The 27,429-nt window shown below is 41.3% G+C and overlaps 2 protein-coding genes across 3 annotated transcripts; both read left to right on the forward strand.

The window, feature by feature from the left end:
* The first annotated feature begins 268 nt into the window (after window positions 1-268).
* Window positions 269-4,947, forward strand: eed (embryonic ectoderm development). Its single transcript, XM_055059197.1, has 12 exons — window positions 269-405; window positions 1,289-1,441; window positions 1,532-1,624; window positions 1,927-1,992; window positions 2,141-2,266; window positions 2,368-2,449; window positions 2,770-2,861; window positions 3,560-3,693; window positions 3,777-3,882; window positions 3,960-4,118; window positions 4,218-4,291; window positions 4,419-4,947. The coding sequence occupies exons 1-12, from the start codon at window positions 286-288 to the stop codon at window positions 4,543-4,545; spliced, it is 1,332 nt and encodes a 443-aa protein (XP_054915172.1). The 5' UTR covers window positions 269-285; the 3' UTR covers window positions 4,546-4,947.
* A 389-nt stretch (window positions 4,948-5,336) lies between these two features.
* atp7b (ATPase copper transporting beta) lies at window positions 5,337-26,586 on the forward strand. 2 transcript variants are annotated; one of them, XM_055059149.1, is made up of 20 exons: window positions 5,337-5,579; window positions 8,327-9,092; window positions 9,404-9,607; window positions 9,679-10,004; window positions 10,092-10,165; window positions 10,534-10,717; window positions 10,824-11,057; window positions 11,485-11,576; window positions 11,654-11,781; window positions 11,856-12,010; window positions 12,124-12,258; window positions 12,338-12,532; window positions 23,859-24,041; window positions 24,137-24,317; window positions 25,070-25,210; window positions 25,280-25,422; window positions 25,520-25,723; window positions 25,800-25,917; window positions 26,000-26,102; window positions 26,327-26,586. In XM_055059149.1, exons 1-20 carry the CDS (start codon window positions 5,430-5,432, stop codon window positions 26,484-26,486), a joined length of 3,876 nt encoding a protein of 1,291 aa, XP_054915124.1. In that variant the 5' UTR covers window positions 5,337-5,429; the 3' UTR covers window positions 26,487-26,586. The 2 variants fall into 2 exon arrangements, with proteins under 2 accessions (XP_054915124.1, XP_054915125.1); XM_055059150.1 differs by lacking the exons at window positions 25,520-25,723; window positions 25,800-25,917; window positions 26,000-26,102; window positions 26,327-26,586 and having other exon boundaries at window positions 25,070-25,215; window positions 25,280-25,419.
* Window positions 26,587-27,429: the final 843 nt, after the last annotated feature.

Genomic DNA, 27,429 nt, shown 5'->3' on the forward strand with positions numbered 1-27,429 from the left:
CTTATACAACAGACTTCAAGCTGACTGTTTTGTTTGTAATTTCTCAAAAAAAAAAAGTATATATATATATATATATATATATATATATATATAATATATATATATATATATATATATATATATATATATATATATATATATATATATATACAAGTTGCTGAAAAATGAAATGAAGCAAACCGCGGAAATGTGCTTCACACTCCTTGCCGGCTGGTGGCAGCAGAGCTCCTGCCCCCACCGACACAGAGACGGCAGGACACGAAGAAGAAGGACCGCGGAGCTGTGATGAAAGAAAACAAGAGCATGACTGAATCCCCGTCTCAAGCGGGAAAAGAAATGCCGGCGAAGAAACAGAAACTGAGCAGCGATGAGAACAGTAACCCCGACATGTCGGGAGACGAGAACGTAAGCGCTTCCACCGCATGTGTCCGTGTATATGAATGTACGCGGTTAGAAAGGTTGGGGTCTTTTTGGCGGGTTAGCTCCGCACTAGCAGGCGACCGGAAAGCTAAAGATGTTAGCTTGGAGCATCTTCGTCCACTTGCAACCGAACCGGGCTTGTTTCCCACAACACAGTGCAGCTGGGCGTGCAGAGTTCGCCTTTTAGAACATTACTAGGGTTCCCACACAGTCGGTAGCAGGATTGGGTTTGGTTTTTAGTGTTTACAAGGACTGGGTGAGTTTCAGGAATGTAGTGGCTCCTTTCTGCATGCTGCAAGACTCATCATGATGGGTTTATCATGATGTTTAATGTGCATATTCGTTGTACATCTGACTGTATAACGGATCTCAACTTGAATTCATCATTATAAACATGTTATTATCAATAGCACAATCACACCCAATATGACTTTAAGTTGGTGCATTTTCAAAGTGATGCTTTAGTGTGTATTTCTTCTGCTTTTTGGATTTTTTTCTTGTTTCTTTTTTCTGTTTGCTCCCTTGTATCCTTTCTTAGCTACTTCCATCCTTCTTTGATTTCTTTTCCTTTCCTCTGTTTCATCCCTCTTACAGTTATCCTCTCCATCTCTTTAATTTAAATTTTTACCAATCCTTCATCCCCCCATCTTATTCCTGTTTTCTTTTATTTGTTCCTCCTGCTTTTTCCCCCCAGATTTTATGTGAAAAAAACATGACTTCGACTGAAGTATCTGGCACACATTCATGGTAAACTTATGTATTTGATGGTGTGAAAGGAAAAAAAAAGGAAACTAAGAAATCTGATAACACGGATCTGGGGAAGCACACAAATTGAACCGATGTCGTCCTTTTTTCTTTTTCCTTCAAGGACGACGCGGTCAGCGTCGAAAGCGGGACCAACGCGGAGCGTCCAGACACACCCACTAACACGGCCAACGCTCCGGGCAGGAAGAGCTGGGGGAAGGGCAAGTGGAAGTCCAAGAAGTGCAGATATTCCTTCAAATGCGTCAACAGCCTGCGGGTGAGACGCTCCGCCGCGTCTTTAAGCTCGTTCGCAGTTTGCTTTGAGCGCGGCGTCACGTTGTTTTCGTTTGCTTCTCCGCCCCCCCAGGAGGACCACGGTCAGCCGCTGTTTGGAGTCCAGTTTAACTGGCACAGTAAGGAGGGAGACCCGCTGGTGTTCGCCACGGTTGGCAGTAACAGGGTACGTCTTCGTTTAGCAAGGAAAACGAACCGCTTTCCTCTGCTTTGTTGTGGGAATGTTACGTAATCATCATTCCGTTGTCATTAATTGATCCGTCATCACTTTTCATCTTTTTTCCAGAGATGTTCATAAATTCCTATTGAACATCCGTATGTGTGCTTTTTAAAAAAATGAGCTAAATGTCTCCGTTCCATCTTTAATCACGTTCTTTTATGACAAAACCTAAGATTTACCTCCCTGAATCTCCTCTCTGAGTTTTTTTTTGCTCCCACTTGAACTATTTCTATCCTTTCCTCCACCAGGTCACTCTGTATGAATGTCACTCTCAGGGGGAGATCAGACTTCTGCAGTCCTACGTCGATGCAGACGTATCCTTCGGACCAGTGAATACTGGCCTCTTCTGCTTGTTGGTGCCCCAAAATCAGTTTAATCAGCCCTGATCACATGCTTGAGAGCATGAAAAGAGCAGGTCGAAGTGTCTTTGCTTTTCTTTGACGCAATAAAAACAATAAAAAGGCAGACGAGAACTTCTACACGTGCGCCTGGACCTACGACACAAACACGAGTCACCCCCTGCTGGCCGTGGCTGGCTCTCGCGGCATCATCCGGGTGATCAACCACATAACGATGCAGTGCATCAAGGTACGGTGTTTTTCTACGTTCTCTGGTCCTGCGGGAAATTGATAAAGGGTGAAGCTTCGTCACGTTGAGCTGACCTTTGTCACGCTTCTGTCCGTACCCAGCATTACGTAGGTCATGGGAACGCCATCAATGAGCTCAAGTTTCATCCAAGAGATCCAAATCTCCTCCTGTCTGTCAGTAAAGGTAAGCTAATCTACTTGAGCTCTGGACAGCTGAGTTTTTATAAGCACGTGACTTGTCAGGTGCTTCTGTAAAACTCATAAAGCAGTAATTCATGCAAACAGCAATAAAGTTTAATTTTTAATCATCGTTTAGTTTTAAGGTGGGACTGATGCCTCTTCATCAACCATGTTCGTGTTTTGGAGCATTTTCTGGTTATGAAGTGAAGCTCAGTGTTTTGCAAACCAGCCTCCCCCATTTTGAGGAAACTGAACATTTAACAAAGTAGCAAAAAGCATTTTCTGCCTTTTTAAGCAGATGGATAATGTCGTCTTTTTCAATAGATCACGCCCTCCGACTGTGGAACATACAGACGGACACGTTAGTTGCCATATTTGGAGGCGTGGAGGGCCACCGAGACGAAGTCCTGAGTGCTGTAAGTGAAGCTGCAATGATTAGAAGGTTATTGTTGGATCTAAAACATACAAAAAATACATATGTCGTAAGATGAAAACCTAAAATTATTACCATATAATTCTAATATTGTAGAAGAGGTTAATTTTGAAAACTCATGATGTCGCAACGTATGAACTGATTAACTCAAAACACATGTTAAGGCCCCAAGCAGCAATCCAGTGCATAGAAATTGTCATATTTTGAGAAGAAACCAGACATTTCTGTTTAAAATGTATCTTTATGGAAATCCAGAGGAATCTGAATAGCAGAAATGCAAAACTTTTTTATGACATTCAAATTGTTTGGAGGATGAAATAGTAGCCGGGCTCAACACTTTGAAGCAACGTGCATTAGCGTAAGTGCTAATATCAGCTAACGCCGACGTGATTTCCATAAATACCGAACCTCTACTTTGCTACACATTGGATGCTAGTCAACGGTAGCCAAAATTGTTGTTGCAAGCATTATCTTTTGAGCTGTAATTAGCTTATATGTCAACATTAGCATGTTAGCTATGTCTATCTAACATACTAAAACTAGCACGTTAGATACATATGCTAATTTTAGCTAACATATTTTATGTTAGCTCGCTCACAAATGTGTGATAGCATTTGTAAGCCAGCATTACAAATGCCATCATTCACACAATAATTCAAATCAATCTATGTCCTCTGGTAGGATTTTGACCTGCTGGGTGAAAAGATCATGTCATGTGGGATGGATCACTCGCTGAAACTCTGGAGAATCAACTCGGAGCGGATGCAAAAAGCCATCCGTGGCTCGTATGAGTACAACCCCACAAAGACGAACCGGTAAAGCGTCACCTTGATCAGTTGTTGCTTCGAAATGTTGATAAACGAGTGAGATGTTTCTCTGACACAGATCTTCTCTTCAGGCCCTTCGTGTCACAGAAAATTCACTTTCCGGACTTTTCGACACGAGACATCCACAGAAACTACGTGGACTGCGTGAGGTGGCTTGGAGATTTGATTCTCTCTAAGGTAAGGAGAGGTTTTATACACAGGTTAAAGGTTCTGCTTTTTATCAAAGGTGGTTGAGAACATTTTCCTCTCTGCAGTCTTGTGAAAACGCCATTGTGTGTTGGAAGCCGGGAAAGATGGAGGACGACATCGACCACATTAAGCCAAACGAATCCAACGTCACAATTCTGGGACGTTTCGATTACAGCCAGTGTGACATTTGGTACATGCGCTTCTCTATGGACTTTTGGCAGAAGGTCTCAACCCTCATTCTTTAGTTACCTTGTCATGTTTAGCAGAGTTTGAGGCTGATGGTGGAGAAAAGTAATGATGGCTGTTTTGTCTGTCATCTCCAGATGCTTGCTTTGGGAAACCAGGTGGGAAAACTTTATGTTTGGGACCTGGAAGTGGAAGATCCACACAAAGCAAAGTAAGTGAGAGAGAATCTGAATTCTGATTGAAGCCCTGTTCCGTTCTAAACTTTAGTAATTGGTACAAATCAGAGGATTTTTATGGAGTTTTGTGTAGAAAGTTGATTGGCCTCGTTTCCGCTTCAGGTGCACCACACTGACGCTTCCCAAATGCACCTCGGCGATCCGGCAAACCAGCTTCAGCCGCGACAGCAGCATCCTGATCGCCGTGTGCGACGACGCCTCCATCTGGCGCTGGGACCGTCAGCGTTGAGGCGTCGTGGCAACGCACATAAACCCATCTGACGTTTCACAGAAACGCTGTGAAACAAACAAACACAAAAAAAAAACGTTCATTCCCAACAGGACGTTTTTATTTTGATATTTTAATCTGTCAAGAATTGGGCTGATGAAATGAAAAGAAAAAAGTTAATTTAATTTTCTTAGTGTGCCTTCATGTCATTGTTTAGTGAAATAACACCAGCGTGTCAGGAGGATCTGCACCGACTATTCCACATAAACTCACTCACTCACGAGTGTCTCTGTCCTGTTATGTATTTAATGTGATTTAAAGCTGGTCCTCTTTAAACTGTTTTTTTATATATAATTATTTTTATTTTGAAATGTTTTGTCTTGAAATCTCGCTTGATTTCAGTCAGTAAAATGTTTTTAAATATCTGAAGTGTTGATTGCTTTTTTTGGGTGGGGGAGGGATGATTTGTTATTAAGTTTAGTTTAGAACATTAAAAGAAATACCAACACAAAGGTTCACAAAATGTTCAAATGGTTTCAAAAATAATCAGTTTGTTTTTTTTATTAATATAGAGAGTAACTTTCTTTGTCTTTGAGGGGTTTTTTTTTGTCAGAAAGTTGAATTTATATTTTTCTGTATTATTTTTACGCTTGTTTTTGGTTTCATTGTTACTGACTGGAAACGCACACAAACGACGCTTCATTTGAGTCTATTTGGACGTTTCTTCTGGCGTCCTCGTGAATAAACAGCGCAGAACATTACAACGAATAATGACGTACCAAACGCGCGTGCTCCTCACCTCGTAGCTCCGGTACAGCAGCGCTCGCGCTCCCTCTCTGGACTTTTGCCCTTTTCACTTTCTCTGGAGAAGATTAGCCGAACACCAGCTCGGCGCGGCTCCGGACATGTTTTCCCCGAAGGGGTCGAAGAAGCGGTCCGGGTTCGGGTCCAGGGAGCAGATTTGTATGGTTGAATGTGGCTGTAAGCCCGCGTGCGCCTGTGGCTCGACCTGCGGCTCGACCTGCGACCCGACGCTGTGCGCGTCGGAGCTGAAGGTAGGCCCGGAGCGGTCCAGGTAGTAAAGATACAAAGTTTTCTTTCGGAAGTTAAAGTCTCGTTTATCTCTATGGAGCCAGATGTCGATGTATTTTATCTCTCGGAACTGATTTAATCACACAAACCCGACATTTGACCTCGCATTAGGTCATAAATAATGGATTTCAGCAAGAATTCAGGTGATAGTCCAGACTCCCTTCATCCTGACGGCTTGTTTGACCCTGTTTGAAAAAATTTCATTGATATGTTTCTATCTCTGATGAGTTTCCTATTTGTAGAACATGTTTCAAGTCACCCTATACAACATCTTAGTAAGTCTTTGACTAGGCCCAGGGCTTTCTATCTCTTTATTCTCAGTGAAATTCTTGGTGTTTTGGGTCGATTTCCCCAGAGGGGACCTGCTGCAGCAAACCATGACACTTCTACCTCTTTCTTTTTCTAAAAATGCTGGATTTGGTTTGTGCCACACATTTTCTCTGTTGTGGTGTTCAAATTGTTCCCCTCTTCTGGCCAAAGGACACCATCTTGTCAAAAGCTTGGATGCAACTTCTTATTGAATAGGACGGGAACGTTTGTCCAAATTTTTGGCCGCTGGTGTACATTCTCTGTGACGACTTTCCAAACTGTGTGAGACAGGGTTTGGAAATTCTTTCGCACGCGACGCTTTGATTTCTGTCCACGGTTAAATCCTATATGTGGCAACAACCTCTTGTCCGTCACACTTTTCCCTGCTGGAATACACCCAAACATTCAACCGCTGGCTAACAGACCTTATCTATTGAGTCCAGTGGGTCATGAGGACGATCACAGAACGCAACATAAATCCTCAAGAGTTCACTTAGAGAGCAAAACTCACTCAAGCAAAATAAGGTCATCCCTTTTCCTGTACAACTTCTCTCTGGAAACCTTACATTTCAATTTCAGTGCTGTTCCCCAACAGAAACTTCATGATATAAAAACCATTTCATTGTCTTGCCAAATTCTTGCCATGATCCTCAGGTGTTTGTGTTCAGACTGCTCCTTTCTTTTTGCATCTTAGATGTTACTGGTTTTGTTTATTCCACCATCGGTCCAAATACGCAGATTGGAATTTGGTAAAACTGCAACAGAAACACTTTGTTACTACTGGCAGAAAAGACAAAGAAGACGACAGTAGGCAGTAGAAGGACGACGGGGCGGTGAATGTTTTTCCATATTTGTGGAAAATTTTGCAGACATTTCTCTCCTCTTTTTATTTTCATTTGTGTACTTCTGATTATTTTCCATTCCCTTCTTTCAGGTTTATCTCTTATGCAGTCTAGTGATCCTCCCTCCACGCGTTCACACCTGCCAACCTGCGCAGCTATTTCCATCCGTTGATTCCCTTCTGTCTGCTCTCTCTTCCAGCTGTCTCTAGTTTCCTCAGATTTGTTCTCCTGGTTCTCAGATCATCCTCAGTACATACGCTTGCCTCCCCACATTAATCTTCACTGGCTTCTCCTGTCACGTTGGTTTTCTTTTGCGTTCCCTCGTAATACTGTCCTGATCTGTTATGCAGCATAATTGAATACTGTAAGCCTTTCTTACGGTAACTGCCTGCTTTTATGTAATAGGTTTTTTTAATAGTTTTTTTTCCATAAATGTTAATACGTCTTTTGTGAAATATCAGAAGTTTTATATCTTTTTCTTTATGATAGAAATGCACCAAAAACCTAGGCTATACACAGAAACGTTCCATAAATTTTGAACTTTTGTAAGACCAATTTAGTCTCTATTTATTTATTTCCTATTTATGCATTTTATCCTCATCGTGGATACGTCTGAGTTATAATCAGCATGGACTTGGCTCTATACTTGAAAGAACCGCCGTGAGAGTCTTGTTCAGATTTTGCTTATTAAAATGACGTGGAGTACACTAAAAACCTTTGACCAGTGGTGATCCAGGAGCTTTTAATAAGGTTTGACTTTTCCCTTCGCAGTAATAAGGTGCCTTTAAGCGGAGTCACGCCATCGGGCTTATGAATCGTGCCGCTCACAAGGTTATTATCCACCCCCAAACTGGCTCTACTGGGCTGGAGATGATAGCCTCCAATTGTGCTGATAGCTGTATAATAAAGATATGTTCTGGACCTGATTTGATTTTTACGCTTCAGGCCCAGATTCCACTTCAAAATAGAAATATGAAATGTTCTGTGGAAAGAGAGAAACCATCAGGTTACAGCATAAAGATCTCTAAATTACAAGTGCAAGACAGAATTTTTTTACATTTTTATTTTGAAAGAAATGAGTATTGCCGTTAGTTCCAGTTCCATATTGTGAAGTACTTTGTGTTATTCCTCCATATAAAATTTTAACAAAATATATTGCAGTACATAAAATGAAGACCTCTGAGCAGGGGAGCCATCACTGCATTTTGTTGCTAGTTTACATGCAAACCAACAAGGATCCTGTTGAGAAGAGGTTGGTGTGAGAGCCTAAGATTCAGGAAACAAAAGAACAAAAGTAAACCCAGACAGCTGGCTTACATTCTGGAGATGGACCAGGAAGTAAAAAAAAAAAAGCAAAGAACACTTTATGTCTAGTTTCCCATAGAGATGTGAAATCTCAGAAACACTGGAAGCTTTAGACAGCAACAAACGTGTGTCTGTATTTTACGCGTTTGATTCAAAGATTAATTTGAGTTTCCTTTCTTTTTCTTGCTTCTACTTGTGTCAAATGGTTAGTGATAAATAAGGGAGGATTAATGCATTTGCTCTCACCCTTTCAGAGGAATGGCCCAGACGACAACCCAACAGCCTTTGACAACTTGGCTTACAACTACGGAAGCCATAGTGAACTCGACCTATCGGCCAAACCAATCTCCAGAATCAGTTTCAAACTTCTGGGACTCGCCTCTGACCAACAAGCTGTGGAAACCACTCTCGGCCAGCTTAACGGAGTCTTTGCCATCATCTGGTCTGTGTCAGATGGTTTACTCCAGGTGGACTACAATACCTCCATCACCACAACCAAAGCGATCGCGCGGCAACTTCAGACCTTGGGATGTAGAGTTGAAGCGGCCGTACGGATTAAAGTGGGCGGGATGCGATGCCAGTCTTGCGTGCAGGCCATCGAGGGGCAGTTTGGAGGGCTATCAGGGGTCTCGCACATCCAGGTGTCTCTTCAGGATGCAACAGCTCTAATCGTATATCAGCCTGTCCTCGTTACACAGCACGAACTAAGAGATAAAATCGAAGATATGGGATTCGATGCCGCTTTGTTACCTGAGGAGTCGTCTGACGGAGATCTAAGCTACTGGCAGAGTGACTATATCGATGCACCCGTTCAGACTGTAACTGTCTGGATTGGTGGGATGACCTGCAGGTCATGTGTGCAGTCCATAGAGGGCAGGATCTCTCAGATGATTGGAGTGAAGTCCATAATGGTGTCATTAAAGGAAGGGAAGGGAACAATATGCTTGGACCCCAGTCTGACTGCTCCAGAGCATGTTAGGGCAGCTGTAGAAGAAATGGGCTTTGACGCTTCACTTGAAGGTAAGTCGTGTTACCTTTCATTGACTGAATACTTTCAGAAATACTATGAAAGGCTTACATTTCTTTAGGCTTGACAACACTTTCTTTGATAGCTTAATCCCTACTATTCAATTAGGAAGTCTCATAATTTGCGTATGTTGTGCTGCTCAGATTCTTGGTTGTCTTTTTTTTTTTTTTTTTTGCTACTTTGTGCTGTCAGGGTTGAATTTTCCAGCTCAAATTTTCAGGTGTTACTCAGTAAAGGCATAGCTGGTTTGAACATATTTTGCATGGACTTCACACTTCCTGAGATTGTGTGATTTTTCTTTCAGAGCCTCTTGTGAATCAGGAAAAACAAGACCTGTGCTCAACCAGCAGGCTGGGAATGAGCAACGGCGCTGGATCTCAGGTAACCCCTTCGACCTGCCACATCAGCTCCCCCGAAACGAAAGCAGAGAAATGCTTCATTCGTGTGACGGGAATGACCTGCGCCTCCTGCGTGGCCAACATTGAGAGACACATCCTCAAACACAAGGGTAAGTTGGAGCAAACCTGCTTCTAAAACGATTTTCCTGTCGTTAGTGACAGACTTTGCTGTATGTTGCAGGAATCATTGCAATCCTGGTGTCTCTGATGGCCGGAAAGGCGGAGGTGAAGTATGATCCAAATCTCATTGATCCATCCAGAGTGACTCAGCTCATAGAGGACTTAGGCTTTGGTGCTGAGCTATTAGAAGACAACGCAGGGGCACACGGGAAGCTGGATCTGCAGATAACAGGAATGACGTGCGCGTCATGCGTGCACAAAATCGAGTCCAAACTCATCACGACCAAAGGCATCCACTCAGCCTCAGCGGCGCTGGCCACCCAAAGAGCTCACGTCAAGTTTGACCCAGAAATCCTCGGAGCTCGTGATATTGTCAGGATAATTCAGGTGTTCGTAATCTAAGGTCTTGTTTTTGTGTGTTTCATTGGTTTGAAATGTTACTTACTGACTGGAACTTCTTGTTTGTAATCACAGAGCCTTGGATTTGAGGCCAGTCTGGAGAAAGCTGGATTCAAAAACAACCTCGACCACTCAGAGGAAATCCGACAGTGAGTCCATTTTTATTGAAAAATAAACAACAACAAATGGTTAGTTCAAATGGAAAATTATTTTGAAAATTATCTTGTCACAAGATAGTTCATTCAGAACCAGAATTTATGATAAAATGTCATATTAAAGAGTGAGAACCCTATTTCAATTCAATTTAAGAAATATGTTATTGATCGCAGATCGTAACTGACATTTAATTCAAGTTGTATGTTGAAAGTTCGGCCGTTCATCCCTGGTTTAGACCTTGTAGGAATTTTTTAATCCAATTCCCTTAACACCTTTCATTCACTGAAAATTGTACATTTTTACTGAAACTGAAATTCCTTATTATACAACAGTTTTCTATTTTCCTGCCGTTTTCCCCTAGATGGAAGAACTCCTTCCTGCTCAGCCTGGTCTTTGGCCTGCCAGTCATGGGCCTCATGATCTATATGATGATAATGGACATCCAACACAAACAGCACGGAGGCTCCATGCCTGAGGAACAGAATGTGCTGCCGGGTCTTTCCCTCCTCAACCTGGCCTTTTTCCTCCTCTGTACACCCGTGCAGGTACAAGGAAAACGACAAATCTGGATTTAAGGTTTCTCTTTCCATATTCGGCAGCCAACTGCTCCCGTTTAAATCTGCTATGAGGTTCTGGCATTTCTTTGCTCAGATTTTTGGAGGGCGATACTTCTACGTCCAGGCATATCGCTCACTAAAACACCGCACGGCCAACATGGACGTGCTGATCGTGCTGGCCACCTCCGTCGCCTACGTCTACTCCTGTGTGGTCCTCGTTGTGGCCATAGCAGAGCAAGCCGCCCAGAGTCCCGTCACCTTTTTCGACACTCCGCCCATGCTCTTCGTGTTTATCGCTCTCGGACGATGGCTGGAGCACATTGCGAAGGTAGAGGATAAAAATATGTTTTGGGTTTTGCTATCACTGTTGTGTTATAAGCTCAAGATGCTAAAAAAACATTCTGAGCATTTTCCATACTGTTTTGATTTTCTTTACCAGACTTTAAAACAAAATGTTGTTTCTCAGTCTCTGTCTGATTGTAAAACACAATGCATATGAAACTCATTCCATTTTTGCCACCTATTTGTATTTCAATTGATTAGAAATTTAACTCATTGGCTAAGGAATCCCAACCCTCTATTTATAAACTCTTAATGTTCATCTACGGCATTGAAGTCTTGAAATCGAGAATCTCAGACTTTGGTCTGGTGCTTAACTGCCCCAATGGGTCAAATCAATTTATACGCCCTAATTTAGTGTAACAATGAAGTCAAATGCCTTCCTCGTTCAGCGGATGTTCGTCCTGCGTTTTCAGAGCAAAACCTCAGAAGCTTTGGCCAAATTGATGTCACTCCAGGCCACCGAAGCCACAGTGGTCACGTTAGGACCCGATCGCCGTGTTGTCAGGTAAAGCCCTGAATGTGAAACTCTGCACAGCTACAACCCAGCTGCATAACCCGCACTGATGCATTTGTACTTTGCAGCGAGGAGCAGATAGAGGTGGAGCTGGTCCAGCGGGGCGACGTCGTCAAAGTCGTCCCTGGAGGAAAGTTTCCCATTGATGGAAAAGTGATTGAGGGAAGTTCTATGGCGGACGAGTCCTTAATTACAGGTACACGGAGAACAGTTGCGTGTGCAGGTGTCGTTGCTTCGTTAACACGTCCCCCTTTCTTTCCTCTTTACCAGGCGAGCCGATGCCCGTCAGTAAAAAGGTGGGCAGCTTGGTGATTGCGGGCTCCATTAACGCTCACGGTGCCCTCCTGGTGGAAGCCACGCACGTCGGCGCTGAAACCACTCTGTCTCAGATAGTTAAACTCGTTGAAGAGGCACAAACATCAAAGGTATTACGGTACATTTGAGTTTACCATTCGACAAAAGCGTTTTTTTTAACAATTGCTGATTTTTGCGGATGTTGTCAATTGTTGTTTTTTCTGTTTGTTTTTTTTTTGCGCAGGCTCCGATTCAACAGTTTGCGGACAAAATCAGCGGCTACTTTGTGCCCTTCATTATTTTTACGTCCCTGCTGACGCTGGTGGCTTGGATTTCTGTTGGGTTTGTCAACTTTGACGTAGTGAAGGAGCACTTTCCGGTGTGTGGGATTTTGGATAGTTTAACTTGCCAACGAGCAAGCAGAGTCCACAAATCTCTAACCTTCGACCTCTGTGCAGGGCTACAACCAGAACATCTCCAAAGCGGAGGTTATCGTCCGCTTCGCCTTCCAGGCGTCCATCACGGTTTTGTCCATCGCCTGCCCTTGCTCTCTGGGGTTGGCGACCCCGACAGCTGTAATGGTGGGAACAGGAGTCGGGGCTCAAAACGGAATCCTCATCAAAGGAGGGGAGCCGCTGGAGATGGCGCACAAGGTAAAGAACTAACACACGGAAATATGTGGTGCCAGGATTTGAAGAACAACAAAAGGTTTGAAAAATCTGTAGCAGGTGGTTTAAAACCCATGATTTGTGCATGGTGTCATATTGATTTTGTCAGGATCTGGGTTGTTTTTGGGTTGTTGGGGGGTTTTTGGTCTACTGATTCTGGTTTTCATTATTATTATTATTCTGTGTTCCTTAGTCTCGCAATTCCATGAGTTAACTTCTTTATCACTAGATCATTTCTCACGTAGATCTTCACAAATAAAACTACCGTTCCCCCCCAATCTCATCATTTGCACAATATCTTGAAGCTGTATATATAAAGTATATATATATAAGGGTAAATGTTTTTGTCATCATCTGAAACAATGATAAAAATGTTATTTTAAGAGTTTACCCTTGTTTGTCATAATAATGTAAATAAATATGATCGCGTAGGCGGAAAACTCTGAGCTTAACAAAATAGTTTTTGTGACAAACTCAATTGGAATTTAGAGTTCAGTTGTTGTGTGGAACAATGCACAGAAACCACCATGAGTTGTTCTGGAAGTTTATATTTTACTCACGTTTACCTTTCTCCATATTTTGTTCGTCATTTAGTAGGGCTGTCACGACGCCTCCTTGTGCTGGCGGAAGTCTCTGGCAGTTCAACTCGGATCTAGTTGTTTTATTTTTGTCATTACCAAAAGGATTTTATTTAAAATATGGTCGGCGGAGAAACTGAGGACATGAATAAAACTAACAAACTGAAGCTAAATGGAGAGATATTTATGTCCCAGCTATCAAGTTATATTTTCCATCATGAGAGAAGAAGTGAAGGTGGTTGAGGAAAATAAACATCTGGAAAACAGATGTCTTCTTCAGGGTTCAATGTGGCACAGACCGCGTTCCTGTCGTCAGCCATCGGCATCTTCATTGGCTCTTTGAAGACTCTTGATGAACATTCAATTTTCTCTGGGATCAATAAAGGATTTTTAAACTGAAACAAGAAATGCAATTTCAACTGGTAAATACATTTTAACAGTTGAAATGAAATTTAAACCTAATCATTCAATGCTTGGCGTGATGTTGCAGACATATAAGTAAGTCCACAGACAAAAATGAGAAAGAATAAAATTATGAAAAAAATCACAAAAGCAAATAATAACCATGAGAATGCAAAATAAACACAAAATTAACAACAATGGCTCCCATATACATATGTTCTTATATATATAGAATATATTCGTTCCATACAAAATAAACACAAAATTAACAACAATGGCTCCCATATACATATATTCTTATATATATAAATTCCCATAAACACATATTCTTTTGTTGATTAAACACATTCTCTGTCTCTTTCACAATAATCTCTCCAACCTCAAAAATGGCTCCTGTCTTGTTTTCAGCAACATCTTTTAATTATTCTGGCTCCCGTAGAAAAATGGCCTGGCTGCTTTGGAGAAGGACCAGAGGAAGATATCACACTTGGTGTTTTCTTCTCATAAATGTAAATAAATCCCCTTTCATAAATGTCTTCTTTGCAGTGGCCACCTGCAGTCATAACATGGTCATCGTCTGCCTTGAACGCGTGATCGCTTTCTTCAGTTTTGCTGACTTGGTTCTTTGCAACATCTGTGGTTTCTGGGAGAACTTTCTCAACGACAAAGCAAACATCCCCAGGCGGGGAAGTTAGCTCGATTGGGAGAATGGAGAAATTGTTCTCCAGACAAATGCTCTCTTAATGGGTGCTTTCTTTCTTCAAATCCAAACTTGAGTATTCAGACTCAACTGTCTCCGTTTCTTCTTTGGGAAGATTGGGGAATTCTTTCTCCTATCACATTGATCTGCACATGGCTCTTTTCAATGGTAGGGTCTTGAAATGGCACCTTCTTCGAAGCAGAAGTTGAGCGTTCCATTTCAAAGCAAACCTCCCCAACCGGGGAGGTTCAGTCGGAGAAATGCTTCAAAAACAGAATATTTAGAGGAAGTGCTCTTGTCCTGAGAGCTACTTTTGTCTACCTCCCCAACTGGGGAGGAATGCTTCTTAGCTCGAGAACAGTTGAAAAGAAAATGGTCAAAAACAGTCATCAGAGGAAGTTTTTTTTTTTTGTAATAAGTTTTTATTGAAATTATATCACACAACAATACATATACACAACAATACTGTCAGGGGCTATACACAGACGTCACACCACCCTGACATTACATGAACACAGTTTAGAAACAAAATAATCATAAACAAGTAAGAATTGTACAACATTAGTACAATTCTGTATAAGATAGATGAATAAGAGGCATACTTAAATTGGAATACAAGGTAATATTGACAATAAAAATATTGTCGTTTTCTTTTTCGCTTAGAGTTGTTTTCCGGTTATGAATGGACGTTTCAATTCAGTATTGTCATTTTTAACTTACGAATATGGTCCTTTTGGTGTCTCTTCTGGACTTCCAAGATGTTTAATAATTTATTTTGGGAGTTCGCTACCCAGAGCTTTTTTTTTTTTTTTTATTAATTACTTAACAATTATACAAATTCACGTGGCATATACATACATGGAAAAGTAAAGTTTACAGGCTTAAGGCACACATATAACTAAAGGATAATAATAAAATAAAGAAGTTAAATAAATAAAATCAGTCAGACATCAAACAGAGTGATTACTGAACAAAAATAAAAAACAGAAAAGAGAATAAATAAATAAATAAAATAAAAAATAAATAAATAAAAAAAAAATAAAAAAAAGAGACAAAAGGGCTTTAGTTTTCAAATAAAGTCAGGTCGTTATAAGCATCCAAAAGTTTAATTCCCTGCTTGTTTTTGATCAGTTTTAAGGTTCTATAGTGGTTCTCCATCAGATGGTTTTTAAAAGCTGAAAAGTCCGGTTTTCTATTTCCCCATTTACAGGAGTGGATGAAGAATTTGGCGAGGATCAGCAGATTGTTCAGAACCAGATCGGTTTTTGTGTCTTTGTGGGTGGTTCCAAATATTACATCCTCTTTTTTTAATGGATGATGGAGGGAAAGTTTAGTTGAGATCCAGTCCTGAAAGTTTCTCCAAAATGATGCAGTTTGCACACAATAGAAAAAAAGATGATCTGTTGTTTCAATGTCAGTATTACAAAGGTGCACATGTTAATGTCGAAGTTAAATCTTTGTCTTAAAAGTTCCCTGGATGGAAAAATGTTGTTGAGAATTTTAAAATGAACTTCTTTAGCTTTAGGGCTCAGAGGATATTTAAGGTAAGCAGTTCTCCACTTATTAACCTCTGAATCAGAGAACAAATTTAAAATGGAGTTTTTATTTGGTCGGACAGGAAATATAATATTAGTAAGATGCTGACGCATCCGTTTGTTAGAATTACTTTTGTTCAAGAGGTTAAATCCAAACAGTTGAAGAGCTGGAAACTGAAGGTCAGCTGATTTAATGTTTATATTTTGAACCAGATATTTGACTGCAGTGGGGATGGAGTTTAATACCATATGAAACTGAGTGCGTGAGCAAACCAAGTTATACATTAAGCAAAATTCGTCATAAGACAACCAATCTCCACTGTCATTAAGAAAATGTCTTATGGACCAAATACCTTTTTCCATCCAGTGATCCAAATACAAAGATTTATTTCTGTGTAACACATATCTATTGTTCCAGATGGGGGTTTGGTGAGGAGTAAAGTTGTGTGTGTACATAAGTTTCCAGCACAACAAAACCTGCTTGTGAAAAGCAGATAACTTAACAGGAAGTCTGTTGACATCAAAGTCACATCTAAGAACAAAATCCATGCATCCTATTTTTTTAAACAAACCTTTGGGGAGACAGTACCAGACACTGTTTCCATTCATTAAAAAGATTTCAACCAATTTACCTTTAAGATGGCGTTTAAACATTCAAAGTCAATAGCTTGTAAACCACCATCTTTAAAGTCTTTAACCATATTTGCTTTCTTTAAGTAGTGGACTCGATTTTTCCAGATGAAATTAAAGTTCAGCTGATTTATAGCTTTAATATATTTATTAGGTATGGCCATAGAATAAGCTGGGTAAATGCACCGGGATAGCGACTCCATTTTGGTTAAATAGGTTCTCCCAAACAAGGTCAGATCTCTTTGGAGCCATCTATTTAACTGAGATTTGCAATTTTGTATTTTATTCTCTATGTTAACGGTTTCACTGAGTTTAACATCTTTAGTTATTAAAATGCCAAGATATTTAACTGAAGATTTAATAGGAATACTATAGGCTTCCGTCAGATCACATGCATGAATCGCCATCAGTTCACACTTCTGCAGATTTAAGGTTAATCCTGATGCTTTGGAGAAAATATTAATTAACTTGAGTACTTTAGGGGTTTGGTCTAGATTCTTCAAAAAAATTGTGGTGTCATCAGCTAGTTGACTAATTATAATTTGGTCATCCAAAACTTTCAATTTCGGTATATTTGAGTTTTTTATGAAAATACTCATCACTTCAACAGCCAAGATGAAGAGAAACGGGGAAATATTGCAACCCTGTTTAACGCCCCTATTAATGGAGAAACGTGGAGATGTACCATGTGGCAGTGCAACTGAGCTCGTGGTGCCGTCATAGAAGCATTTTATTACACTACAGAAGTTTGGTCCAAATCCAAACATCTGCAAAACCTTGAAAATAAACTGATGTTCCAACATATCAAAGGCTTTGTAGAAGTCTAGGAAAAGGATGAAGCCTTTATCTTCAATCAGGTCACTGTACTCAAGTAAATCCTGCACCAGTCTGATGTTATCATGTATCGATCTTTTGGACATAAAACCTGTCTGTGTTTCAGAAATAACATCCTTCAGACCCGTCTTTAATCTGTTTGTATAAATATATCAATAGTTTATAGTCACAATTTAGAAGGGTGATCGGACGGTAGTTGTCGAGAACCTTGTTGTCTCTTTCTGGTTTGGGTATAAGGGTGATAACACCCTGCTTCATGGTGGGAGGAAGTAAATTATTACTTAAGATCTCTTTAAAAACATGGAATATAAGTTCTCTGAGATAATCCCAGAAGTGTCTATAGAAATTGGCAGTAAGGCCATCCGGGCCAGGAGATTTATCCAGTTTCAAACACCTGATGGCGCTATCTAATTCCTCGATATTAATATCTTTGTCGCAGTTTTCCTTAAAATCCTCAGAGATTTGAGGGACAAAGTCTTTGACTTGGTTTAGCAGAAGGTCGCAGTCTTGGGTTGAAAACGAAGAGCAATAAAGGTTTTGATAAAAGTTGCTGATTTCTTTTGCAATTACAATTTGATCTGTACATTCATTGTTGTTAATAATAAGGGATTGAATGTGATTTTTAACTTGCCTCCTCTTTTCCAGTCTGCAGAAGTATGAACTGTTTTTCTCCCCTTCCTCAATCCACTTCGCTCTGGATCTGATAAAAGCTCCTCGGGCCTTTCTTTCATAGATGTTGTCCAATTGAGCTTGTAGGATCAGGAGGTTATTTTTGTCAGCATCAGTCAACATCTGTTTAACGTATAATAGGTTTAACTCTTTAACTAACCTTACTTCTTCCAGGTCATTGTTTCTTTTTAGGTTTTTGCTAAACGAGATAGAGAAAGCCCGTATCTTATATTTTAGATATTCCCATTTTTTGGTGTAGGTTATTATTGACTCATCTAACAGAATCTTATTCACTAGATCTTTGATTTCTCTGCAATACAGCTCATATTTTAAGAGATCTGCATTGAATTTCCAATACCCTCTATGTCTCAAACTCTCAGGAAGAGGAGTAATTAATAAATTAATGCTGCAATGATCAGTGAGAGGGGTTGGAGACATATTACAGTCTGATGTTAGTTTGAGAACATCATCTGTTCCTAGCCAAAAATCTATTCTAGATCTGCTTGAAGCATCTGATTTAAACCAGGAGAACTGAGTTTCATTAATATGTTTGTCTCTCCATAAGTCAATAAGTTCCAATCTGTTACAGAAATCAGACAGAGTCCGGTTTGGATGGGCATTTGCAAACTTACTTGGATATCTATCAAGAGCTTCGTCCATAACCATATTCCAATCCCCACCTAATAAAATATATTTAGTAGAAAATCTTTGTTTAAGTTGTTCAATATTTGCTTCAATAATTGTAAGAAGCTCTTTATTCTTGGAAATGTTACAGTAACCATAAATATTACCGAGAATTATTAACGAGTCCTCAATATGTAATACAGAAAGAGACCAATGGCCATCACTGTCATGTTTTGTATAAATTATCTTCCCTGGAAAGTTATTCAGTAATACAGCCACACCTGCTGATTTAGATGTACCATGTGAGTAAGTAATCTGATCTCCCCACTGATTTGACCAGAACTTTTCATCAGAGTCCGTTGAATGGGTTTCTTGAAGAAGAACACAATGTGGATTCTTATTTCTACAATACATAAACATTGCCTTCCTTTTGACATTTTCTCTTAAGCCCCTTACATTTAGCGACAAAAACTTAAGATTAACTTTTAAAGACATAAATGAAAACAAAAGAAACAAATTTAATTTTTTTTAAAGACACAAACCTTAAAGTTAAAGGATTTGTTTAAATAGAATGAACTAAAGGCAAGCCCCTGAAAAGTTTGAGAATGGCCTTTACATTATAACATGGAAAAAACAACCTGCATCCACAATCTTCACTGAACTTAGCTTAAAACTACTACTTTTTTCATTTGAACAAAAACAAAAATAACCTCAGGAATGCAGATAAGAGTTTAACTATGACAAGCATTTTAGAGATATAAAACAATGTTAAAATGAAAAAAAAAAAACTGCTGATTTTTTTTTTTCCGTTCAACCCTGTAATAGGAGGATGTAATAAACAGAGAGTAATCTGTAGTCTCAGAAAGGAGATGAAGCTTTGATCACCTTGCCGTCGATCACTGCGATGTGACCTCTGTAAAAGGCCACCTTACCCTGGGATCTGGCCTTGGTGATCTTAGGCCACAGTTCTTCTCTTGCCAGCCGGTCTTCCTTCATAAAATCTTGAGCAAAACGCAGACCTTGTTCTTTGCACACTGCTGAATCCTTCGTCACTTTCCAAAACGGTGTCTCGATGGCGCCTCCTAGTGAACTGCAGGATGACTTGACGGGTTCGACCCTCTTCTTTTCTTCCTAATCGATGGATTGTATCGATCACATCTCCTATCTGGTCCGCCCATTGTGGTAAGATAGTTGAGAGAAGTTGTTCTGCCTTTTCTTTGAGGTTTTCTCCTTCTTGCTCTTTGAGGCCCGACAGCCTCAGGTTCCATCGACGCCTTGTATCTTTCAGCCTCCAGGAGTTTTTCTTTCAGAGCAGCGTTTTCTTTATTCATTACGGCAAACTTCTGTTCAAGGTTTTCCGTTGCAGATTTACATTCAGCCACGCCGAGTGCGTTCTGCTCCACTTGGAGAGTAATGCGGGCAAACAAGTCCGAATTTTCTTTAGCTGTTTGCCAAAGTCATCAACCTTGCTATCCAAACTTTTAATGGCTGCTAAGACGGCAGCCAAGGAGGCCTCTGACTCAGTGGCTTGTTTTTTAGCAGGTGGAAGTTTGGTTGGAGTTGCATTCAGTTGCCGTCTTACACTGGAGCTATTTTTTGACGTCTCCATCGGTGTTTCAGCGCTAGCAGCAGCAGTGTAGTTATGCGTGTTTAGCTTAGCAGCGTTAGCACTCTTCAGACTGGGGAAATCTTTCTCATTAACGACCGACATCTTTTATAAAACTCTTATTCTTTCTTCTTACTGTAAAATATGGAAGTTGGGGTCCACCTTGGGGTTGAAGAGGTGTGTAAAGGGCCAGGTTATTTAGCTGGTTGAGGGCTGCTACCCAGAGCTCATCACAGCGCGTCCGCTCTCTCCGCCATCTTTTCGCCCTCCCGAGCGATTAGCTACTTGAAAAATTCTTAACGGTTCAGAGCAGAGCAACCCGCTCTCCTGGCCCCTCCCGTCCTGCTGCATTTCCGGACACGCCCCTCGTTTTCCCCTGCGCTCACCTGATTGGTCCGCTGCTCAAGCTGGTTCCTTTCCGGTGTGTAAAGTCACCATCCCTTGCAGGATCTATTACATTAAAAATCTCTTATTGTGCTGTAATCACTGTTACAGCATAACAAGTGGCTGCAATGCAATCACCGTGGAGCCATAAAAACTTAAGATCCGTTTACTTCTGTGCGCCAGGTCCTCCATATTTAGCCGGAAGTCCTGGGAAGTGTGACATCAGTTATCACGTGATTACCTGTTTTTCTTTCTTTTTTGGGAACGTGAGCAGCTTAGTGGTAGGGCAGGGTTACTGGCAGAGTCCAGTAAAACTATAGGTACCTCTCCAAAATATGACTTTGGTAAAAGTCCAAGTCACTGAAATGTTACTTGAGTTAAAGTATTAAAGTATCTGAAATGTCTTGTACTTAAGTATGGAAATTACTGTAAAAATGGATGTACTCAAGTAATGTAATGAAAAGTGAAAAGTAAAACAAGGCAAATGCAGTTTGAATGACATTTTTTTAATATTTTGGTAAACTTGTCAAATGCACTTAAAATAATGTACACAACCAAGTGCAGGCAAAATGAAACCTGATAATAGGTAAACCTGCAGCATCATTTAGTTAAGAACATCAGGTGCTTTACCTAAACCACAAGGTTAACTTAACCTGCTTTACAACTGAACCAGCTTCTTAGTAAACCCTCCAGGACAGAAAATACAAAGTTTTTTCTTTCTTAGCTTCTTTTAATGTACTTTGATCTTAGTAACATGGGCTACATATTCATACATATTCATAATGGCGGACAACATAAACTCCCCATTAGCTCAGACTGCTAACTTTTCACCTCAGCAGCAAAAGGGCGGGGCGGCCCGCTGTCAGTCTCACACCTTATATGGAAATGGGAGTATTGCATTCCGGAAATGAAGGGGGCGCTAGTGACAATATTTTCTGTACTAGCCGCGTTTTAATAATTGTAATAACGCATTGTATTTGACAACGCCTTTCAAAACACCCAAGAACACTTTCAACATTTAAAATTACTAATTAAACAGTAAAAAAATGGCTACATAACGTGTTAGGTCACACGGTATGTCCCTTTTTTATTTTTAAATATTGTTTTCAGAACGCTCCACCACCTGTGCAAAAGACATTGATCTTACCGAATAGTTAATTACAAGTTATTTTATAATGGTAAAATCAACAATGTATCTCCAGTCATAAGGTTGAACTGAAGAGATTTTTTTTAATGGTTACAAGTATAAAAAGACCTAATAACTAAAAAAAAGCAAGTATAAAAAGACCTAATAACTAAAAAAGAATAAGTATAAAAAAGACCTAACAACTAAACAAGAACAAGTAAAAAAAGAGTCTCTGGCTCAGATTTCTCCATGTCAGTAATGTCCTGAGGAACGAAAGGCTCCAGGGGTGAGATCTCAACCTCAGGTTCCTCTTCCAGAAGCTCTGGGGTTGCCTGGAAGTCCAGAGGAACAAATGGCTCCCCAGCCTCAGGTTCCTCTTGGACGTCCAGAGGAACAAACGGCTCGACAGCCTCAGGTTCCTCTTGGAGGTCCAGAGGAACAAATGGCTCGACAGCTTCAGGTTCCTCTTGGACGTCCAGAGGAAGAAATGGCTCGACATCCTCAGGTTCCTCTTGGACGTCCAGAGGAACAAACGGCTCGACATCCTCAGGTTCTGCTTCCCCAAGCTCTGGAGTTTCTGGGACGTCCAGAGGCTCGACGTCTACCATGACCGGAGTTTTGATGTCTGTGGCCAGCTGATAATCTTCTTCACATCCCTCAATGTCAGAATCACTGTCTCCTGAAGAAGCTTCTGCTGCTGACATTTCACTGTCTTCCACCTCGATGTTCTCCTTGTCGTGACTCAAAGATGTTTCCGGTTCTTCAATAATGATCATTGGAGCCACCTTTGCTGAACGTTTGCCAATTAAATTTCTAAAAAATCTCCTAATTGTTCCTGTTAGACCTTTAGATTTTTTCTTTGGTCTGCAGGTTTTGACGTCGGCTGGTTCAGGTGAATATGATCCATACAAAAAGTCCTCCATTATATAGAGTGTTTCATCAACCATATGGCTGATGATGGACATCCTCGCCACCTTCTGATCATGTTCTGAGTCCAAGCTGATTACTTTCAGGAGATGTTGCACAATCAGTCGGTTCAAGTTTTGGTTGTGTTCATTGTCCAAGTCTTTGTCAATGCCCAGAACTTTTGCAAAAGTCTCGGGAACTGCGTTCCCCACGGCCGCCTTCAGGTCCTTCATGGTCCGTCTTTCTTTGGGGGCACCAAGCAGAACGATGGATGTCAGCAGCTCCAAGATGGTTCCATAGGTCTCCTGTAGAGCAGAGGTGGTGCTGGGTTCTGGGTTCCCGTTTGCCAGTCCCTTCCTCTCCTTGGGGGTGAGGTTTCTGACAAACGGGTCGACCGCAGGCATCAGGGCTTCCACAGTGACAATCTGTGTCTCGGATGCTGAACTCTGACTAGTTGGCATCATGATTCGTTAAGTTGAGATTTGGGTTTTCTGCAACGATAGTGAGAACGACTGGCTCTGCGAGGAAAAAGTGCAAAGTGAAGTTTAGGGGAAAAGAACGAACAAATAAAGACTATGACGTCATAGGGATCCTTCATTCACCCTCCACGAGAATTTAGCTGACCTTAATATTTCCTGTGTTTTATGTTGGTCAGTGTGAGAGCCATAAATAGAAAGTATTTAAGTAATTTGTATGATGGTTTGTTTTTTATTTTGTCACACTTACATAAGAAGACTATTTGTTCAGACAATTTTTATTGTGAAGTTTGGTTTTATTTTGAAAGGCGTACTTCCTGTTGGGTATATGTTATAAAAGAAAAATTCTATTGACAGTTTGTGCACTAAACGGATTATTTAGACACGGCGCAATACAGTTTTTGACCGTGTAAACTGTGTATAGTTAGAAAGAAGGAAAAAAGAAATTGTAAATTGTAGCTGTCATTTTTGTATTTGCAGAATTTTTATAGATTAATCATTTTTGTTAATTTAATGGTTTTCACGCGTCCATTACTCTCAATGTCTAAGGAATGACACAGATATTGGATCTGTTCCCATAACAGTCGTTATTGTTACATTTAGTGTCGATATGTGTGTGACAGGTGTGTTTATCGGACAGTTATGTATCGGTTCAATACAAGACGTGACATTTAGCGGTGTTTTACGGAGGGGCAGTTGTCCTATTTAGGGGTGCTAAATCGTCCCTAAAACAGGGCTATGCTGCTTCATTAATGTTTCATTTCAGGTACAATTTTTTTGTCTCCATTTTAAATACTTTTTGTGCTGTAAAAGTGTAGTGTCCTTGAGCTTTCTCCTACAGATCGATGTGGTGATGTTCGATAAAACCGGCACGATAACAAACGGGGTACCGAAGGTGACCCGCGTGCTGGTGTTGTGGGAAATGGCCCGCATGCCCCTGAGGAAGATCCTGGCGCTGGTCGGCACCGCAGAGGTCAGCAGCGAGCATCCCCTGGGCGCGGCAGTGGCGAAATACTGCAAAGACGTAAGAGATGTTTTTTTTTTTTTTTTTTTTTTTTTGTGCGTGTGTGCAGCCCAGCGACCTGCGTTGCGAGTAAAACGTGCGGTGCAACCCCACAGGAGCTGGGCTCGGACGCTCTGGGACGCTGCCAGGACTTCCAGGCGGTTCCCGGCTGCGGGATCAGCTGCCGAGTGTCCGACGTGGAGCATCTGCTGCAGCGGAGCGACGAGGTTTTCTTCCTGCCGGGAGTCACCACAGACGAAAGCAGGCTTTTGGCTGCCGAGGAGCCCACCCCCACAGGTCAATCAACCTTTTTCCCTTCATTCATAGATGCACTAAACCGTGGATTTCCTGTTCCATTATACTTGTAGTACTCAGGAAGGTTATGATCAACTTTAAACCAATTAATTGGCTTTGTTTTAAAATGCCATGTCGGTTTTTCTTCAAGCATGATGGAAATGGACATTTAGCCATTAAGGCCATTAAGGCTAAATGGTGTTAGCCCAAATGCCTAAAACATTTTTTCATATGTGACCCATGTCCAACTTTTTCATGGCGGTCTTCCGGGTCAAACTCCGGTCTTTTCTTCCCTCCTCCCAAACAAATCCGACCTGCGCGGCGTCCACACATAGAACAAAGTCGGACACGCATCCCATTGTTTTCAAAGCAAAGTTTGAATGGTCATGTCGCACTTCATCCGACTTTTTATCTCATTATTGCATCATAATTCTGCACCAGAAGAAGCCAGACGAGGTGAGTCCGGACATAAACAGTGGCTGAAAATTCTAATTATGAACTTAAGCAACCTATAGAAACTTCAGTGCAACTCTTGACATTTTATTTTTTTATCTCTCGTCAATAATGTAGAATGATGGGCTTCAAATTTGCCTTATAACCCATCCAGATTTCATAAGCAGCGAAAACTGCTTCTGAAAGGTCACAGCTGTTGTCTTTCCACCTCGGTGTTTCATTAGCACACATCTGAAAATCTTCATATTATCTCAATTCTGTTTTTAAAATATGAAAATACATTTCCTTCGGTGTGCTTCTAGCTGAGGGGGCATCGTACTCTGTCCTGATCGGGAACAGAGAGTGGATGAGGAGAAATGGCCACCACATCAAAGCGGATGTCGATGCCGCCATGTCGAGCCACGAAACCAAAGGACAGACCGCCATATTGGTGGCTATAGATGGTGAGGTACGGACTAACGGGCTCCGTCGCGTCTTTTTCACCACACTGACTTTGTCTGCGCTTTCTGCAGGTGTTCTGTGTGCCATGTTGGCCATCGCAGACACGGTGAAAGCGGAGTCAGCGCTAGCGGTGCACACCCTGAGCAGCATGGGCATCGAGGTGGCCATGATAACCGGCGACAACAGGCGTACGGCCAAAGCCATAGCTGCACAGGTGAAACTCTCATACAGACTAAAGTGTGTATCAGGGTTGTAATAGATTTGGGTTTTTGATAACAGTTTAGCTTGTTTTTTTTTACACGTGACTGCAGGTGGGGATCAGGAAAGTGTTTGCAGAGGTGCTGCCATCGCATAAGGTGGCCAAAGTTCAGGAGCTGCAGGACCGAGGGCATCGTGTGGCCATGGTGGGGGACGGCGTCAACGACTCGCCCGCCTTGGCCTGCGCTGATGTCGGCATCGCCATCGGCACCGGCACGGATGTGGCCATCGAAGCGGCCGACATCGTCCTGATCAGGGTGGGTGGGCCGGCGGTGTGGATTCGCTCTGTTGGATTGGAGGGGTCTCAACCTGAGGGTTTGTCCCCCCCTGCAGAACGACCTGCTGGACGTGGTGGCCAGCATCGAGCTGTCCAAGAGGACAGTGCGCAGGATCAGGATCAACTTTGTTTTCGCTCTGATCTACAACCTGCTCGGGATTCCAGTGGCTGCAGGTGAGGCCTGAAACTGTCTGTCAGAATTTGTGTTCTGTATTAAGTAGAAGAGCAGCAAACTCATCCTACGGCGTGTGTTTAGGTGTGTTTATGTCCATTGGGCTTGTCCTGCAGCCGTGGATGGGATCGGCTGCCATGGCCGCCTCTTCTCTGTCAGTGGTTCTGTCCTCTCTGCTCCTGAGGACGTGAGTCATAACTACTTGTTCTTATAGATTTTGTCCTAATTTTGCTACATTGTCTAGCAAAATTATAATCTAGGTAATTTAGAGGTATTAGAGAAAAGAGGGCTGGAGTGCCGGATTTGCAAAACATTTCGCAATCCGTTCTTTTCCCACAAATCAAAAATGATGCACTGCTTTTTTTTTTTTCTCTTCAGGATGTTGTGCAATAACAGCCAGTGTTTTTGCAGGTATAGAAAGACATCGTCTGAGCTGTACGAGTCCCGCGCCAGAGGCCACATGGGGAGCCTTCGGTCATCTCAGATTATCACACGTCTGGGCCTGGACGGGCAGCGCCGCAGCCCTGCCCTCTCCCACGCTTCCCGAGCAGACGGGCCCATGAGCGTCTGAGCTGCTCTCTACCGGATCACCGGACGGCAGATGATTCTGACATTTAAAAAAAAAGAAAAATTAAATAAGGGAAATAAAATCTTAGTTCTTGTGTTTACAAGTACTTTGTTTTGATATTCGACTGTATTTATGTATATATGCTTTTTTCCTGCTCGTAAAATCAAAATTGAATATTATTCCAAGTGGTTTTTCTTGATTTTTTTTTTTTTAGCAGACAGCAGCCATCTGATTGAACACATAAATAACACTATTCTTCTGAAAATCGCAACCTGACGAGTTACAACAGGAGAGAGATAAATTTGATTTTGTCCAGATAGAGCACCACGCGTTCACCTTTACAGAAACACCCTTTTAATGTTTGTTCTGGCCTTTTAGACAAGTGAAGGAGAAGAGGAGCAGTGGAGAATGGCATGGATTTTTTTTTTTCTCCCTCCCACTTTTATTTAAAGTCCTGCCGGGAATAATTAAAGGAGCGCATTAATCAAAATGTCTGGCTCGTGGATTCTATAGTTATCCGAGAAGAATGAGCTTATTCACTGTGAGTAGACTGCAGGCTTTATTAATATAACTCTTGTCTTGTTCTCGGACCTCATAACGGGCTTCTTTTTTTTCACAGCAGCTTGACATGTGTTGGCAGGAAGAGCAGAGGAACACTTAAAGCACAGTCATTAAGATCAGTAGGTGTGCTCTGAAAAAGTGAAGAGGGATATCTGCAAAACATTAGGCTAATATAAAGAAAAAAACTAACAAAAACGTTTCTCTGCAGGCCCAAAATCTTAAACTTTTATTTTAACTAAAGGAACGACCAAAACTCTTTCGATAACACAATTATCAAGTGACGTTGGGGGATGGAAGTAGGACTTTTTAATCAATATTTAAGGATTTTTACTTTAAACATCTTGTTGAAAAGCAACTTGTAAATTAGTTTAGTCTAATTTCAAGG

Source organism: Poeciliopsis prolifica, unplaced genomic scaffold (genome assembly GCF_027474105.1).
Source record: "Poeciliopsis prolifica strain line A6 unplaced genomic scaffold, Auburn_PproV2 SCAFFOLD053, whole genome shotgun sequence".
Taxonomy (NCBI): domain Eukaryota; kingdom Metazoa; phylum Chordata; class Actinopteri; order Cyprinodontiformes; family Poeciliidae; genus Poeciliopsis; species Poeciliopsis prolifica.

What these genes read in the sequence shown, in the direction of transcription:
- atp7b (XM_055059149.1), top strand. Translation starts at nt 5,430, where the DNA reads ATGTTTTCCCCGAAGGGGTCGAAGAAGCGGTCCGGGTTCGGGTCCAGG. An exon ending in CACTCAGAGGAAATCCGACA is followed by an intron (nt 10,166 to 10,533) that starts GTGAGTCCATTT and finishes GTTTTCCCCTAG; the next exon opens with ATGGAAGAACTCCTTCCTGC. An exon ending in CCCGATCGCCGTGTTGTCAG is followed by an intron (nt 11,577 to 11,653) that starts GTAAAGCCCTGA and finishes TGTACTTTGCAG; the next exon opens with CGAGGAGCAGATAGAGGTGG.
- eed (XM_055059197.1), top strand. Translation starts at nt 286, where the DNA reads ATGAAAGAAAACAAGAGCATGACTGAATCCCCGTCTCAAGCGGGAAAA. An exon ending in AATGCGTCAACAGCCTGCGG is followed by an intron (nt 1,442 to 1,531) that starts GTGAGACGCTCC and finishes CCGCCCCCCCAG; the next exon opens with GAGGACCACGGTCAGCCGCT. An exon ending in GAGATTTGATTCTCTCTAAG is followed by an intron (nt 3,883 to 3,959) that starts GTAAGGAGAGGT and finishes TCCTCTCTGCAG; the next exon opens with TCTTGTGAAAACGCCATTGT.